General features: G+C 43.6%; 1 protein-coding gene across 1 annotated transcript in view; it reads left to right on the forward strand.

The window, feature by feature from the left end:
* Positions 1 to 15854, forward strand: part of gpd2 (glycerol-3-phosphate dehydrogenase 2 (mitochondrial)) — a 162786-nt gene that overhangs the window by 111333 nt on the left and 35599 nt on the right. Inside the window, exons 6-7 of the mRNA XM_080199098.1 lie at positions 110 to 273; positions 6925 to 7089. Coding sequence (XP_080055224.1) covers positions 110 to 273; positions 6925 to 7089 — 329 coding nt within the window. The remainder of the gene's footprint in view (positions 1 to 109; positions 274 to 6924; positions 7090 to 15854) is intronic.

Here is a 15854-nt window from a genome sequence, read left to right on the forward strand (position 1 = left end):
ATGGAACCTTTGAAACAATGCAGTGGTTCACAAAGTGCATGGAGACTTATACACTTGTAAAGCGTGTACATTCCAGTTCATCAAATTATCGTTTATTTTTATTCAATAGGTGGTGGCAGTTCCCTTATTACTGGGCTGGGATAAAAATGTACGATTTTGTGGCTGGAAAACAGTGTTTGAAAAGCAGTTATCTCCTGACCAAGTCAAGAGCTCTGGAACGGTTCCCCATGCTGAAAAAAGATAAGCTTGTCGGAGCTATTGTTTACTATGATGGTAACTTCTTTTAATTTTCTTGTGTCTAAAGGACTTTAAATAATTGCAGATTAGACTCAGAAATAATCATGCTGATTATACTTTCTTAACATAGCTGATATTTTAAAAATAAATATCATTTATTTTCAAATGCTTAGGGTAAATGTTACAGTTAATCCATGTTAAATTCTGTTAAAATGTACTTGAAAGCATCATTCTGTCATGAATAAGAAATGAAAGGGTACAAATACCCAACAGCATGTAAACTCTTAGGAGTGAATCTCAACTCCCGAAAACAGCTAGGTTTGGACTAGATCAGAGGTTAAAGTTCAAAACTTCTGAAACAGAAAGTCAACCTGCGTTTAACCCACCCACTTTGCATTATGAGGAGTGGCTGACCTGTTGATTCAAAGAAAGAGGCTTGGCTATTCAAACAGAATAGAGTCTGCATACTTTCATTTTAACAGTCATTCTATTTCAAATTCAGTCTCATGAAACTAAAGAAGTGAGAAGGACTGAATCCTAAGTTAAGAGCTTTTTAAAGCACTGCTTGTGGGCCAGAGACAGCATGAATATTTCTGCTCAGCCCAACAAGCTACCCAATTAAAATACTCCTCCCTATCACCATCACACCCTCTCCTATCATTGGCTGCAGCCTTGTGCTGTAGGTTTCCTAACCCGACAGCCCTTCAGCCTGTTAATCAGACTGGCTGCAGGTGGGAAATCGACTAGAAAAATGATTTTGCAGTTTAAGAACTGCAGAACATTTGGAAAATGCGTTCTTTGGGGTTTCCCTACCCCCAAAAGATTCACCACCTCTGCCCAGTGTAGAAAATGCCTCTAGATTAGAATCCAGGCTTTGGGTTCTGCAGCTGGAATAACCCATTCTATTATTAAAACATAAGTGGAGCACCTTGATAATTGGCAAATTTCTAAAGAGGTTTAAATGCAGTCATGGGCTTATCAGTCATGAGGTGGGGCTAGTTTAAGAGAACAGAGCTGTGAACAAAATCTCATAATGTTATCGTTTGGATAGAAACCCATTTTTGCTGTCCAGTAAACTGTTTTAAAATGCAGCTTATGAATTATTAACTTAATTATAGTTTTAATGCTGACTTCTTCCAAGAATAGTACTGAAAAATTGGATAATCTGTTTAGAAAAGAAGTTCTCAATAATGACCTAAGGTGTAATATCTGCTGGTGTAAATTGAACTGATGATACTAACCATCACTGCATTGAAACGCGTCGTCCAGCAGGGTAGATAAATTCTCACCAGAATGTTCCTTAGACATTTTACAGGTCAGAAAATGACACAAAGAAATAATTTTCAAATTTAAGTAGAAATAAAAATAGCTATGTGGAGATAGAAATGTAACAGTATTTGCATACACTGATAGTAAGATGCAGTATGCCATTGTATCTGCTCTTATTTTCTTCTATCTCCATTTTATTTAAAAACGCTGCTAATCAAAACATAATCCCCCATGGTTATGTGGGGATGTTGTCTAAGCCTGGAATTTTTGCCAAGTGAGTGAGTGACAGGTAGACATGGAATACATGAGGTGGGCCTCAAACAGACCGAGTGAACCATCTCGGATTTTTTTTGAGTGTCAATATGTGGGGGAGGGCTAGCTATATATTATTTTACTTTTAATTCATTGGTGGGACATGGGCATTGCTGACTGGCCAGCATTTATTGCCCTGAAGAAGGACACTGCAAGGCCCCATGGCAGTCTGGCCATAACATGCTGAAAGTTAATTGAACTGTTTTGTATTTTTGAGTAACAACATCCTGAGTCCATTTTCTCTTTTGTCGTTTGTTACAAAGCCGTATACCTATTACTGCTTTCCCATTTAAGTCTGTATTTCATATTGGTGGATATGTTGTAAATTGTTAAAAGGGGTTTGTGCTGATAAAGATTCATATTGCAATTATTAATGTAAACACATTATCATTGTAGTATCTGTATGAAAATAATTCATTTATTGGGGGTGATTTTGAGCTCACATTTGCTATCCACGTGAATCCCGGCAGGGCTCAAAATTCAGAAGTCACAGATTTCACCAGCGAGATTGCGTTCTTGGATCCACCCTGCTCTTGCTGGCAACATCATCAGCTTTGTGCCCATAACGGGTGTGAACCTGCTTTAAATGAATTTCAATACATTAGCCCACCCTCTCACCATATATGGGGAGGTGATGGCCTTATACATTATCGCTGGACTATTAAACCAGAAACTCAGCTAATGTTCTAGGGACCCAGATTCGAAACCCACCATGGCAGATAGTGGAATTTGAATTCAATAAAAAAACCTGGAATTAAGACCATGAAACCATTGTCAATTATTGGAAAAACCCATCTGGTTCAGTAATATCCAGGTAAGGAAATCTGTCATCTTTACCAGGTCTGGCCTACATGTGACTCGGGAAATGGACGTGGCCTGGCAATGCCCCCTGGCACTGTCTCTTTCCCCTGGGGGCTATAATTACCTTTACGTATCCAGGGAGACCCCCACACTAGGTTCATATCTCGGTGAACCTGCGATAAACGGCACTGTCATGATGTAGCGTAGCCACTGTGTCAATATGTGGAAGAGGGCTATATATATGGTGGGACACGGGCATCGCTGGCTGGCCAGCATTTATTGCCCAATCCTAGCTGCCCTTGTTCAGAGGAGGGTAGTTAAGAGTCAACCACAATGCTGTGGCTCTGGGAGTGAAAGGGGCCATGACCGGTGGAGTGGGTGAGAGAGGTGCCGACTCTGATCATGTCAGTGGGGGAGAGATGAGCTGACTCCTATTAGGGGTGGGAAGGAGCCCCTAAGACACCTGTGGTGGGGTGGGAGGTTTACTCAAGTTCTAACCGGGCTGTCCTTTAAACATGGTGGCTGACCTCAGTGCCACCGGGTATTGCCAGCAAGTTGAGACCCTGCCTGTTTTCCTTGCCAGATTCCCACCTTAGTGCTGTGAGGAAAGAAAATGCAGAACAAAATAAAAAGGAAGGTTAGGATGAGTGGGGACCTTAGTCAAAGAGATGAGATTTAAAGAGTGTTTTAAAGAAAAAGTGGAGAGGTTTAAAAGGGGGAATTCTAGAGCAAGGAGTTGAGCTAGCTGAAGGCACAGCAACAAAAACAACTTACATTGTGCTTTTATCATGATAAAATATCCCAATGCAGTTCACATGAGCTTAAGAGAACAAAATTTGACACCTAGCTACATAAGGCACTATTTGGTCAGATTGCCAAAAACATAGTCAAAGAGTAGGCTTTAAGGAGAATCTTAGTGGAGGAGAGCAAAGTGGAAAGGTATAAGGTGGAAAGTTCAGAGATGAGGGCCTTGGCAACTAGAGGCAGCTAATGCCCCCCACACACCCCATGGCCTCTCATACCCCCTATGCCAACCTATGCTCCTCTACCTACCACCCTTGATGCCAGTTCTCCCTATGCCTGTCTACCCACCCCATAGGCCTTTATAGATCCTATGTCAACTTAGTGCCAACCATGCCCCCCACCATCCTTTGCCATTACATCTCCCATAACAACACACCCAGTATCCACCATGGGAAGACCTCAGGACCCATGCTAAGATGAAATAAAATAACAATCCCATAGGGCATCCAACTTCTCCCAAAGATGTCACTAAGTTTACCCAAAAGGGAACTTTACCTCTCCAAAAAGGTATCCTACCTCTCCAAATAAATACAGACTTTACACCTTCTGCTGATAAGTCTGAGTTGCACAAATCGTATTTTCCAGTATCCTTCCTTATAAAATCAGATCTGACTGAGACAGCTGTTTTATATCTGCAGCTTCCTTGATGAATATGAATTTGCAAAGTATAAGCCTTTCCCCTTTGTGGAAATGGTGGGTTGGGGGCGGGATGCCACACTGGGGCCTCTGCCACTATTTTGGTAAAACTGCAGACCCTCTTCGTTGACATAAAAATTCAGATCTAAATCTGCAAATTGTGTCACTCACAGATCAGTCATAACACAGTTAGATGCAAAGTATTTCTTTTCCATTCTATCAAAATCTCAAAAAAAATTCCTCCATTGGATCAATGTAAATTTCTTCCTTTTTTCGCTTAATGTTTACCCAGTAGCCTAAGAAAGCCAACTAATGCTGAAGTAGTACTTAGTTGATGTCCAATAAGAACTGGAACAAGTCTACCCAAAGTCATTTTCTGACTGAGGAGACAAATAACCCAGGATTTCATAGAAATAACTAATAGGAAGTCAAGTGGGCTGTAGGTAAAACTAAAGGAAGTCAAATTGGGTGGAAGCCTGTTCAGCTGTTTCACATGCCCAGGCGGTTCAGTGTGCCTGGTGTAAACAAGTAAATCTTCCCACTTTAATCTGGATTGGAACTCTGTACCAGGGGTACAGAGTTGGACCAGTACCCAATCCATTGGACCTGGATTGATTCAAGCTTTCACAGAAAACATCACATTCAAGCTGCGACATTCACAGGCCAGAGACTAATGTAAGAATCTACTTTACTGCAGGGTAGATGTGCTCTATGTTGGCATAAGAAAAGCAAACCATATGTTAGTTGTTAGCCTGGGTGTATACAGCATGTCCCATTTATTCAAGGTTTACTTTATAGCCGCAAACTCACTACTTTTTTTCTTAGGGGTACTTGTCAGACTTCATTTAGCATTTGTTGATATCTGGATTCTCTTGGAAGGCAAAAAGGCAACATATTTTTTTTATGGAATGTGACTGAAATCTGAGCAGTGATCTGTCAGATTCATTCATGCAACTGAAGGCATATTGAAGAAGACACATTACTTGGAAGCCATGGCAAGGCTTCTTGGTATTTGGATGCGCTTTTCTTGGTAGATAAGTTGTTTATGCACTATATGATGTGGGGCTTAAGCAATCTTACAAGACAGTCTTCTTGTGTTTGTCAGGAAGTATATTCCTATGCTTAGATATGTGCACTGGAGCCTTTAGGTTGTCTTCTTGTAAGAAAACAGGAGCACTTTGCATTCAACAACAGTTCACTAGCCCAGAGGAGCCATCCCCACAAGCATGCAGATGATAACTGTGTCTCCCGCTGTACCTGCAACAATTTAATTGGACAAGTCAGCCCAGTCAAGCATTGCAAACTCATGACTTGGAGACATGAAATTCATTGTCATTATTGTCCCTGTCATTTTAGATCGTTTTATTCCAGTGGAGAATTTTTTTCACTTCAATGCACACTCTTCCTTTAGGAAATGGGGATTATGGCTGGGGTTGGGGTGGGGGCAGGACACTGAACTATGCTTACCTCAGGGGAAGCCACAGATTAAATTGGCTTTGCTCACTGACTTGATAGTTGTGTGTGTAGCTGCACTATATATTTTGTTGAGTGCTGCACGAGGAATCTTTTCCATCTAGTTTACTGAACCTTTAAATATCCTCAGTTTTATTTATTTAACAAGATTACTTGTTTGAATAGTTGCCACTTGAAGTATGACCAGAGGTTAACAATTTCTATCTTTGAAAAAAAGAACAAAGCTCGTAGCTTTCAAGGTTTATTATTTTAATTGAATGGAAATGTAAAATGCGATAGTTGTGATTTTAGTTCAAAACTATAAGCAATAATTGCCTAAGTTAATGAACAAGCTCACAATTTCAGCATCAAAGAATAAAATGATTTTGTAATTAATACTTTATTGTATTTGTGGAGCAAATATTAAGAGGATTTAACAGCACGTATATCTTGCATATGTTGTCTTAATTCTAGTTCACAAACATGCCTGTGTACTTCATAGCAGAAGGCTTATGGATAACTTGGGTACATTTTGAAAAGCTATGTAACAAATTACAATTGGTTTAACAGGAAAACTGGGTTAAGCTAAATGTCTACAGTCCAATTAATGCTTCTTTCTGTTCTAAATTAGTAACTGTGGAAATAATTTTATGCCCTGCGTGCTAACTAAATATGGCAGCAGTTAGTATTACTGGCACTTGATTGCAAAAACTGTCCCTCATCTTTCTTGAGATGGTTGATAAAATTACTATTAGCTTGTGGTAGCATTAACCTTACTACCGGTTACCTAGCCCCTAGTTATTATAAATTCAGGGCACACGAGTCTGTGCCCCTGCAATGCAGAACAATTGTGCTCTCAGCACAACATTCATGATTTTAACTTTAGTCGCAATAATAAATAGAGAAATCCCTCAAGACACCAACATTAAATGTGATTAATCATCTCTATTCTCCATCCTCTTTTACCAGGGATTTTTCTGCAATAAATCTTTAATGATATACATAAGAATGACTTGCTAATGAAATCAGGTTTTTTTTCTTTTTTTTACCTTTTTAAAACCTTTGCTTTAAATCGAAGAACTTATGAACTTTGACTTGGGAGATAGATCACCGCCATTTTTTTGGAAACAGTTGAAGAATTTATCCATGAATCACAGCGCCAAAGTATTCCTTACCAAAATCCTTTCATATTGTGTAGCTTACAGGGAATGTTAATTAACACAGTTGGGGCCTTTAAAGTGGTGAATGCAGTAAATTAGTCTTAGAATTATTATTCTAAGTCTAGGCTGAAAATGAGATATATTAAATCTGACAGGGACAGATGTGACAGATCTGTTCTGACACACTTCCATACGACAAGTCAGTGGCTTGAGGTGACTCATGTCCTCCCTCGGAATCTGTCCCCTGCTGCAGGACAACAAAACGATGCACGAATGAACCTTACTATCGCTCTGACTGCTGCCAGGTATGGTGCTGCCATAGCCAATTACGTTGAAGTGGTGGACCTGCTGAAAAACAAAGATCCAGACACCGGTAAAGAATATGTATGTGGTGCTAAATGCAGAGAGGTTGAAACAGGTATGTACATGTCACCTTAAAGAATGTTAACTATCTCAATACCAGTGCCACGATTTTAACTGTTGAGATGGATTGGTCATTTTGAGGGCATTTAACTCTGCTTTTATTCAGGTTATTAAACTGTAGATGAAAGCATTTGAGGTACCTGTGTAAATTATATAAAAAAACACACTGATATTCAAATTGTAATTTAAATTTTGAACTCATAAGAACATAAGAAATAGGAGCAGGAGTAGGCCATCCAGCCCTTCGAGCCTGCCCCGCCATTCAATAAGATCATGGCTGATCTGTCGTGTCTCAGTTCCACATTCCCGCCCTCTCCCCATAACCCTTAATCCCCTCGCTTATCAAAAACCCATCAACCCGTGTCTTAAAAATATTTAGCGAGGCAGCCTCCACCACTTCAACGGGCAGAGAATTCCAGAGATTCACCACCCTTTGAGTGAAGAAGTTCCTCTTTAACTCCGTTCTAAACCGTCCTCCCTTTATCTTGAGGCTGTGCCCCCTAGTCCTACTGTCCTTTCTGAGCAGGAAGAGTCTCTCCACCTCTATCCTATCCATCCCATTCATCATCATATATGTCTCAATGAGATCTCCCCTCATTCTTCTAAACTCTAACGAGTACAAGCCTAGTTTATTCAGCCTCTCCTCATAGCTCAACCTCCTCAACTCCGGTATCAGCCTAGTAAACCTCCTCTGCACTCCCTCCAAGGCCAAAATATCCTTGCGTAAGTACGGCAACCAAAACTGCACACAGTACTCCAGCTGCGGCCTCACCAATGCCCTATACAGCCACAGCAAGACCTCCCTACTTTTATATTCGATCCTCCTCGCTATGAAGGCCAGCATCCCATTAGCCTTCCTGACCACCTGCTGCACCTGCAGGCTGGGTTTTTGCGACTTATGCACAAGGACCCCGAGGTCCCTCTGCACCGTCGCCTGCTGCATTTTTTCGCCCCGTAAGTAATAGTCCTTCCTACCATTATTCCTATCAAAGTGGACCACCTCGCACTTGCCAACATTAAATTCCATTTGCCATTTCCTGGCCCATTCGCCCAGCCTATCTAGATCCTTCTGCAGACTCTCCACACCCTCCGCGCAATTTGCTGTTCCACCAATCTTGGTGTCATCAGCAAATTTCGACACCATACACTCGGTTCCCTCCTCCAGATCATCTATATAAATGGTAAATAGCTGAGGCCCCAGCACCGACCCCTGGGGCACTCCACAAGTCACCAACTGCCAATCCGAATAGCACCCATTAACCCCCACTCTCTGCCTCCTATTTGACAACCAATCCTCTATCCACGCTAACACCCTACCCCCAACTCCATGCCCCCTTACCTTCTGCAATAACCTCTTGTGAGGTACCTTGTCAAACACCTTCTGAAAATCCAGAAAGACCACATCCACCGGCTCTCCTCTATCCATCACCCTAGACACATCCTCATAGAACTCCAATAAATTTGTCAGACACAACTTCCCCTTAATGAAACCGTGCTGCGTCTGCTCTATCAAGCAATTCCCCTCAAGATGCCTCGCTATTTCCTCCTTGATGACGGATTCTAACATTTTACCTACAACAGACGTTAAACTAACCGGCCTATAATTCCCTGCCTTTTGCCTGGCACCCTTCTTAAACAACGGCGTAACAGTAGCCGCTTTCCAATCTTCCGGCACTACCCCGGAATCCAGCGACGTTTGGAAAATAACCACCAAGGCATCGACTATCACCTCCGCCATTTCTTTCAGAACCCTCGGATGCATTCCATCCGGTCCTGGGGACTTGTCCACAATCAGTCCCTCCAGTCTGTCGAGCACCACCTCTCTAGTAACAATAATGTTATCGAGACCCTCCAGTCCTACCACCTTTCCATCGCTAACACCCGGCAAATTATTCACGTCCTCCTCCGTGAAGACTGAAACAAAAAAGTTATTCAAGACCTCAGCCATTTCCCCATCCCCTACCACTAAGTCCCCCCTCTCATCCTCTAAGGGTCCAACATTCTTATATAAATTTTTGCCCAATGTTGGGAGCTGTGCAAGGGTGATTTTACTTCTTGGAAGAAAAGCTGCCAAATTTGGATTGCACAGCGTACAGAGTGAACATATAGGAAAACATAGAAGGAAAGAACTGATATTTGTAAAACACCTCATCACGCCCCAAGGTACTTTGCTTCCAAGGAAATACATTGTTGCCCCTCCTGATCCTGCAAAAGAAATGTATTTCACTTATCTGATGTCACTTTGCATGGTTAGCATCTGCTTTGGAGCTTCTGAAGCTACATTGCCATCATGGGGCAAACTCCTGTCCATAGTTGTTATCATCACCTATTTGCATTGATCATTAACTAGAGGTTCCCACTTGTCATGATTGATGTTGAGAGTTCTCGTTTCCCTTTTGACAACATCCTTGGATTGGAGCTTTGAGCATCCTGCTGGCCCCTTAGCACAGACCATCTCTCTGTATTTCATGTCCTTGGAGGTGCGGCAATTTTTCATCCTGCGCACATCTCCAAACCAACAAAGCCTTTTTTTTTGGTTGAAGAGCCCTAAAGCTTGGCATGTTCGCCCTTAAAAGGCCTGTTTTACTCATGACTTTGGATGGGATTTTCTGGCATTTCCCACCAGTAGGATCTTGCGATCCCATTGAAGGCAGCCCTTGCGATAGTTCCGCAGGTGGCACAGCCAACGAGCAATGCAGGTAGCTGTCGATATCAGTGGGATTGGAAGATTTTACCAGCACCCTATGATGAGCTGCCTCTGCATGACCCACCATGATGGGCTGGAAAATCCAGGCGTTTTTTTACCCATGTGATGCCAAGGATGCATCATAAACATCAAATCTGGAAATTATTGAACTTTTGTTCTTGTTAACCAAATTTTCAGCTTCCTATAAAGGGCCACAGCCATTACCGCACAGTGTAACATATAACAGTATCACTGTGCTAGAGCCAATAGTATAAATATGGGGAAGCTGTCCAACGCAGCCGTGGAAAAATAAAGGCAAAATTTTGTCAATGTTAGAATCTGAAACAAAATGCTGGAAAATCTCAGCAGGTCTAACAGCATCTGTGGAGAGAGAATAGAGCTGATGTTTTGAGTCTGAATGATGACCCTTCGTCAGAGTTGAGTGGAAAGCTAATATTGAGCATGGATAAATAAGACGGTAGGTATATAAAATGAGGATTGTTCACATAATTTATAAAAGAGCTATTGGTAGGATATGGACCTATTCTAGAAAAAATTCTGGAACTCTTGTCTAAAATGTGCTTCTCCAACCTTCGGCTCGTGGCCCCTGAGGTCTTTTGATTGGACCCATCACATCTTTGAACTAGGCCATTGAATGACAGGTTAGTTTCTCCATATATTGGCTGCTGATATGCTCAACACCTACACATACACATACCCAGTCACAGTGGGTGAGGGTGTGTGCGTGAGCAACCCGAGATCTGGACACACGTATTGAATACTTTCACACTTAAAATTCCCTTACTTATTGTTATGACATTGCTTTGTGCTTGCTCGGAAATAGTTTATTTTCTTTATAGCTCAACCTTTTATTTTGAAATTCAGTTTATTGTTGTTCCAAATCCTTTTTTTCCAAAATTTGCTCATTGGCCCCTAGAAGTGAGAAAAGAATAGAAATGTGGCTCCCAAGCGAAAAGGTTGGACAAGCTGAGTCTAAAATTTACTTCCAATAAAATGGAGCAGGATTACTATCAAAGCTTTCATTGATTTTCAGCAACCACAGCCAAGATTTTAAAGGTTTGCCCCACCCATCAATGGGCAGAGTGAGCCGGTAAAATCGTGCGAGAGCCGAGAAATCAGGATCGCGCCTGATTTCTTGGCTTTCGCGATCTTATGTGAGCTGGATTTCTGGCAAGGTCAGCCTCTCGTTGGAAATGCACAAGAGGCTGAATAAATTATTTAAATATATTCTAAAGTTAATTTACATGGCATTAGCAAGCCCAGTGCTCAATTGTCCGGGCTCGCTTGCCTTTATGGCCTCGCCGTAAGAGATTTTCTCTGGCGAGGAAATCAGCTGCCCCCATGAACGGGGAACAATCATGTTGGCCTTGCTGGTAGAACCGGAGGCCCTTGAGGCCCCCTGGCGAGGCAGTGGGCAAGAGGGGGTGCCCCTTGGGTAGTGCCAGCCTGACACTTGGGAGCACTGGACAGACTCAAGGGCCACAGGTTCAACTAGAGACCAGGGGTCTGAGAATAGCCATTTCGGGGAGAGAGGTGGGGAGGGGTCACTTACACACCTACATGTTGGAGCACCCCTTGCTCTAAAGGGATCGTGAAGGCTGGTAAGCAGGCAACGCTTCCTGGATTCTTCTTCCTGGGTTCCTGTCCATATGGCAACTGACGAAGTGCCCTTCCTTAGTAGGGACAGGCCAGAAGCTGGGAGGGACATAACACTGCCATCCTCACACTATTTGTCACACTAATTGTCACAGTATTTGTAACCCCCATGACTTGCCTGGGCTTGCAACATCTCACTTACTGTCCTGTCTGGAGACAATACACATCTCTTCAACCTATGCTTCAAGCTATCTCCACTCACATTATCTGCACCTTTAAGATTTGATTAGAATGCAGATCTTTAGAGCTAATCAGTATTCTGTAATCTGAGTGTGTGTCTTTATATGGCCTGTTTGTGATCAGAACTCTCCACTCACCTGACGAAGGGGCAGAGCTCTGGAAGCTAGTGGCGTTTGCTACCAAATGAAACTTGTTGGATTTAACCAAGGGACTGGGAACGTCCGAAATGTGGAGTTTTTTCAAGGAGCAGCTACTGCGAGTCCTTGATATGTATGTCCCTGTCAGGCAAGGAGGAATTGGTAGAGCTAGGGAACCGTGGTGTACTAAAAAAGTTGATTCGTTGGTTAAAAAGAAAAAGGAGGCTTATGTCCGGATGAGACTTGAGGGCTCAGGTAGTGCACCAGAAAGCTTTAGATTGGCTAGGAGGGAGTTGAAGAGTGAATTAAGAAGGGCTAAAAGAGGACATGAGAAGACTTTGGCTGATAGGATTAAGGAGAATCCTAAGGCGTTCTATAGGTATGTTAAGAACAGAAGGTTGGTTAGGGCAAGATTAGGGCCAGTTACAGACTGCAGAGGGAAGTTATGTGCGGAACCGGAAGAGATTGGTGAGGCATTGAACCAATATTTCTCTTCGGTGTTCACGCAGGGGGACTTGAATGTAGCTGTGGAGAACACTGGGTTGCAGGGGTGTAAACTAGACAGTATTGCAGTTGATAAGGGGGATGTGCTGGATATTCTTGAGGGTTTGAAAATAGATAAGTCCCCTGGTCCGGACGGGATTTACCCTAGGATTCTCTGGGAGGCAAGAGAGGCGATTGCAGAGCCTCTGGCTCTGGTCTTCAGGTCGTCGTTGGTCTCAGGTATAGTACCAGAAGATTGGAGGATAGCGAATGTTGTCCCATTGTTTAAGAAGGGGAACAGAGACTTCCCCGGGAATTATAGACCGGTGAGTCTTACTTCTGTTGTGGGCAAGATTTTAGAAAAACTTATTAGGGATAGGATTTATAGTTATTTGGAGAGTAATGAATTGATTGGAGATAGTCAGCATGGTTTTGTAGCGGGTAGGTCGTGCCTTACTAACCTTATTGAGTTTTTTGAGAAAGTGACCAAAGAGGTGGATGGGGGAAAGGCAGTTGACGTGGTATATATGGATTTTAGTAAGGCGTTTGATAAGGTTCACCATGGTAGGCTTCTGCAGAAAATGCAGATGCATGGGATTGAGGGTAATCTAGGAAATTGGATCAGGAATTGGCTAGCAGATAGGAGACAGAGGGTGGTGGTTGATGGTAAATATTCGTCATGGAGTTCAGTTACGAGTGGTGTGCCTCAGGGATCTGTTTTGGGGCCACTGCTGTTTGTAATTTTTATTAATGATCTGGATGAGGGTATAGTTGGGTGGATTAGTAAATTTGCTGATGACACCAAAGTCGGAGGTGTGGTAGATTGTGAGGAAGGGTGTCGTAGTTTGCAGGGTGACTTAGACAGGTTGCAGAGCTGGGCCGAGAGGTGGCGGATGGAGTTTAATGCGGAGAAGTGTGAGGTAATTCACTTTGGTAGGAATAACAGATGTGTCAAGTATAGGGCTAACGGGAGGACTCTGAATAGTGTGGATGAACAGAGGGATCTAGGTGTGTGTGTACATAGATCCCTGAAAGTAGGGAATCAAGTAGATAAGGTTGTTAAGAAGGCATATGGTGTCTTGGCGTTTATTGGTAGGGGGATTGAATTTAGGAGTCGCAGCGTCATGTTGCAACTGTACACAACTCTGGTGCGGCCGCACTTGGAGTATTGTGTGCAGTTCTGGTCCCCACATTATAGGAAGGATGTGGAGGCTTTGGAGAGGGTGCAGAGGAGGTTTACCAGGATGTTGCCTGGTATGGAGGGGAGGTCCTATGAGGAGAGACTGAGGGATTTGGAGTTGTTATAGTTAGAAAGAAAGCGGCTAAGAGGGGATCTTATTGAAACATATAAGATGATTAGGGGTTTAGGTAGGGTGGATAGTGATAGCGTTTTTCCTCGGATGGAGAAAGCTAGCACGAGGGGGCATAGCTTTAAATTAAGGGGTGGTAGTTATAGGACGGATGTCAGGGGTAAGTTCTTTACCCAGAGGGTGGTGAGGGATTGGAATGCCATGCCTGCTGCAGTTGTAAATGCGCCTAGTTTGGGGGCGTTTAAGAGATCCGTGGATAGGTTTATGGATGAAAAGGGATTGGTTTAGGTTAGAGGGTCATTGTTTTTTAACTGGTCGGCGCAACATCGTGGGCCGAAGGGCCTGTTCTGCGCTGTAATGTTCTATGTTCTATGTTCTTAACCTGGTGTTGTGAGGCTTCTTACTGTGTTTATCCTCAAACTCCACAGGGATGAGGCAGTGGTACCCCAAGCCTGGTGGCACATGCAGATAAGATGGATGTGAAGTGCACATCCTGCACAAAAGTCTGCATTGGAGACACCGATGTCACGGTGTTAGCCTCGATACGCTGCAATGGCACCACCACCTCCTTGGATAGAAGGCAATGGGACTCCTCCATTCAGCCTTGCACTCCAAGGAGGACTGATATCAACCCTTGCTGAGTTTTGCAGCTCTGTCTATCCAGCTCCCGGCTGTGGGACAACCAGGCCTTAGAGCACATCATTGGCAAAGTCCTGTCCTCCAGCATCCCTTCGAGTGCCAGTTCCCTGTGGTTTCCCTGCTTCTGCCTGCTGTGGATCATCAGTTGTGAGGTGCTCACCACTGAGTGACCTAGAAGTCTGGCTACTTATTGCACCCACCAAAGTGTGAGTACCTGTGCTCGTGCTGGGTATGGGTGACAGCTGTGATGCATCTTCCATGATGGGGTTGGAGAAGCCCCCCTCCGAAGTGCTAGAATCCGGCAGTTCCGGGAACGCAAAAGTGGCCTGGTCTGTTCTGGCGATTGGTCTGCAAGAAAAAGGATGTGCACATGGGAGAATATTGTTTTAACCCTCACCCCTGAGCCCTGATCTCCCAATTTTCATCTCCCCGCTGCCAGCCCCAATCACTGATCTCCCTCTGCTCGCAATCCCAGCGGAGAGTGGCAGCAGGATCCCCCACTGATCAGCCCACGCCTTTGGCACAGCCTGATGCCTGGTGGGCAGTGCCAATATTTCCCCAGAGCTTGGCACTTTGCCTCTTGGGCAGTGCCAGGGGGCTCAGGCAGGCACTGCAAAGTGGCACTGCCAAGGTGGCAATGCCTGGAGGCACTCCCTGCTGCCCCCTGACACTCAGGGAGGCCTCAATTGTCTCCCCCCTTCATTCCAGCAGGGTCAGGTTGCCAACTCTCTGAAAATGGGGAGCTACAGTAAACCTTGCTGGAGCAAAATACTCCTGAAAGAGGGTGTGGGAGAGGCTAGTGGGCCCAGAGACCTCCATCCCGCTAGTTACATTTAAAATACATGGTGATGAGGATTTGAATAATTTATGCAGCCCCATGCTGATTTCCCGCACAGAGCTGATGGCGCCGAAAATCCAGCTGCCGGAGAAGTGCAGAGGCCGTGGCATCCGGTGGGGAGCCTGTGAAATGGCCTTCGCTCGAGTCTCTTCAAAAGCATTGAGCAGGCTGGGTGGCACCACACACACACACACACACACACACACACACACACACACACACACCCCATTCGTGAGGATTTAACGAAGCCTGGAAGGTTAACCAGCATGGGCGAGAAGGGAAAAATCTCCAGTGTAACGCTCACTGTGAAAGTCAGTTGTCGGATCAGAAGTTAGCTAGTTGGAAAAGTCATCAAGAAGCAAGCCTTTGGGAAATGAGACTAATTTTAGTCTAGCCCCTGGAGGATGAAGTATCTACTTTTGAAGAGACAATGTAAAGTATAATGGTATTGGGAGATTTTCAATCATGTTATAAGTTAAATAGGCTATTTCTTTTCTGTAGTTTAAAGTAGAAGTTGTCTACGAGAAAGAAAACAAAGTTTAGTCAGTAGTTTCCTTGTATCCCTGACATTTTATCTACTCCACCTTCTCCACCCCCTCTTTGATTATATATTCCATCACATTTCTTTTCAGCTCCGAAGAAGTCATATGAACTCGAAATGTTAACTTTGTTTCTCTCTCCACAGATGTTGCCAAGCTTGCTGAGTTTATCTAGCATTTTCTGTTTTTATTTCAAATTTCCAGCATCCACAGTATCCTGCTTTTATTTTACTTTCTTTGCGTCATTTGTTAGAGTTTAAGTTTTAAAACG

This window comes from Carcharhinus amblyrhynchos, chromosome 11 (assembly GCF_965287045.1).
Source record: "Carcharhinus amblyrhynchos chromosome 11, sCarAmb.v2.hapA, whole genome shotgun sequence".
Taxonomy (NCBI): domain Eukaryota; kingdom Metazoa; phylum Chordata; class Chondrichthyes; order Carcharhiniformes; family Carcharhinidae; genus Carcharhinus; species Carcharhinus amblyrhynchos.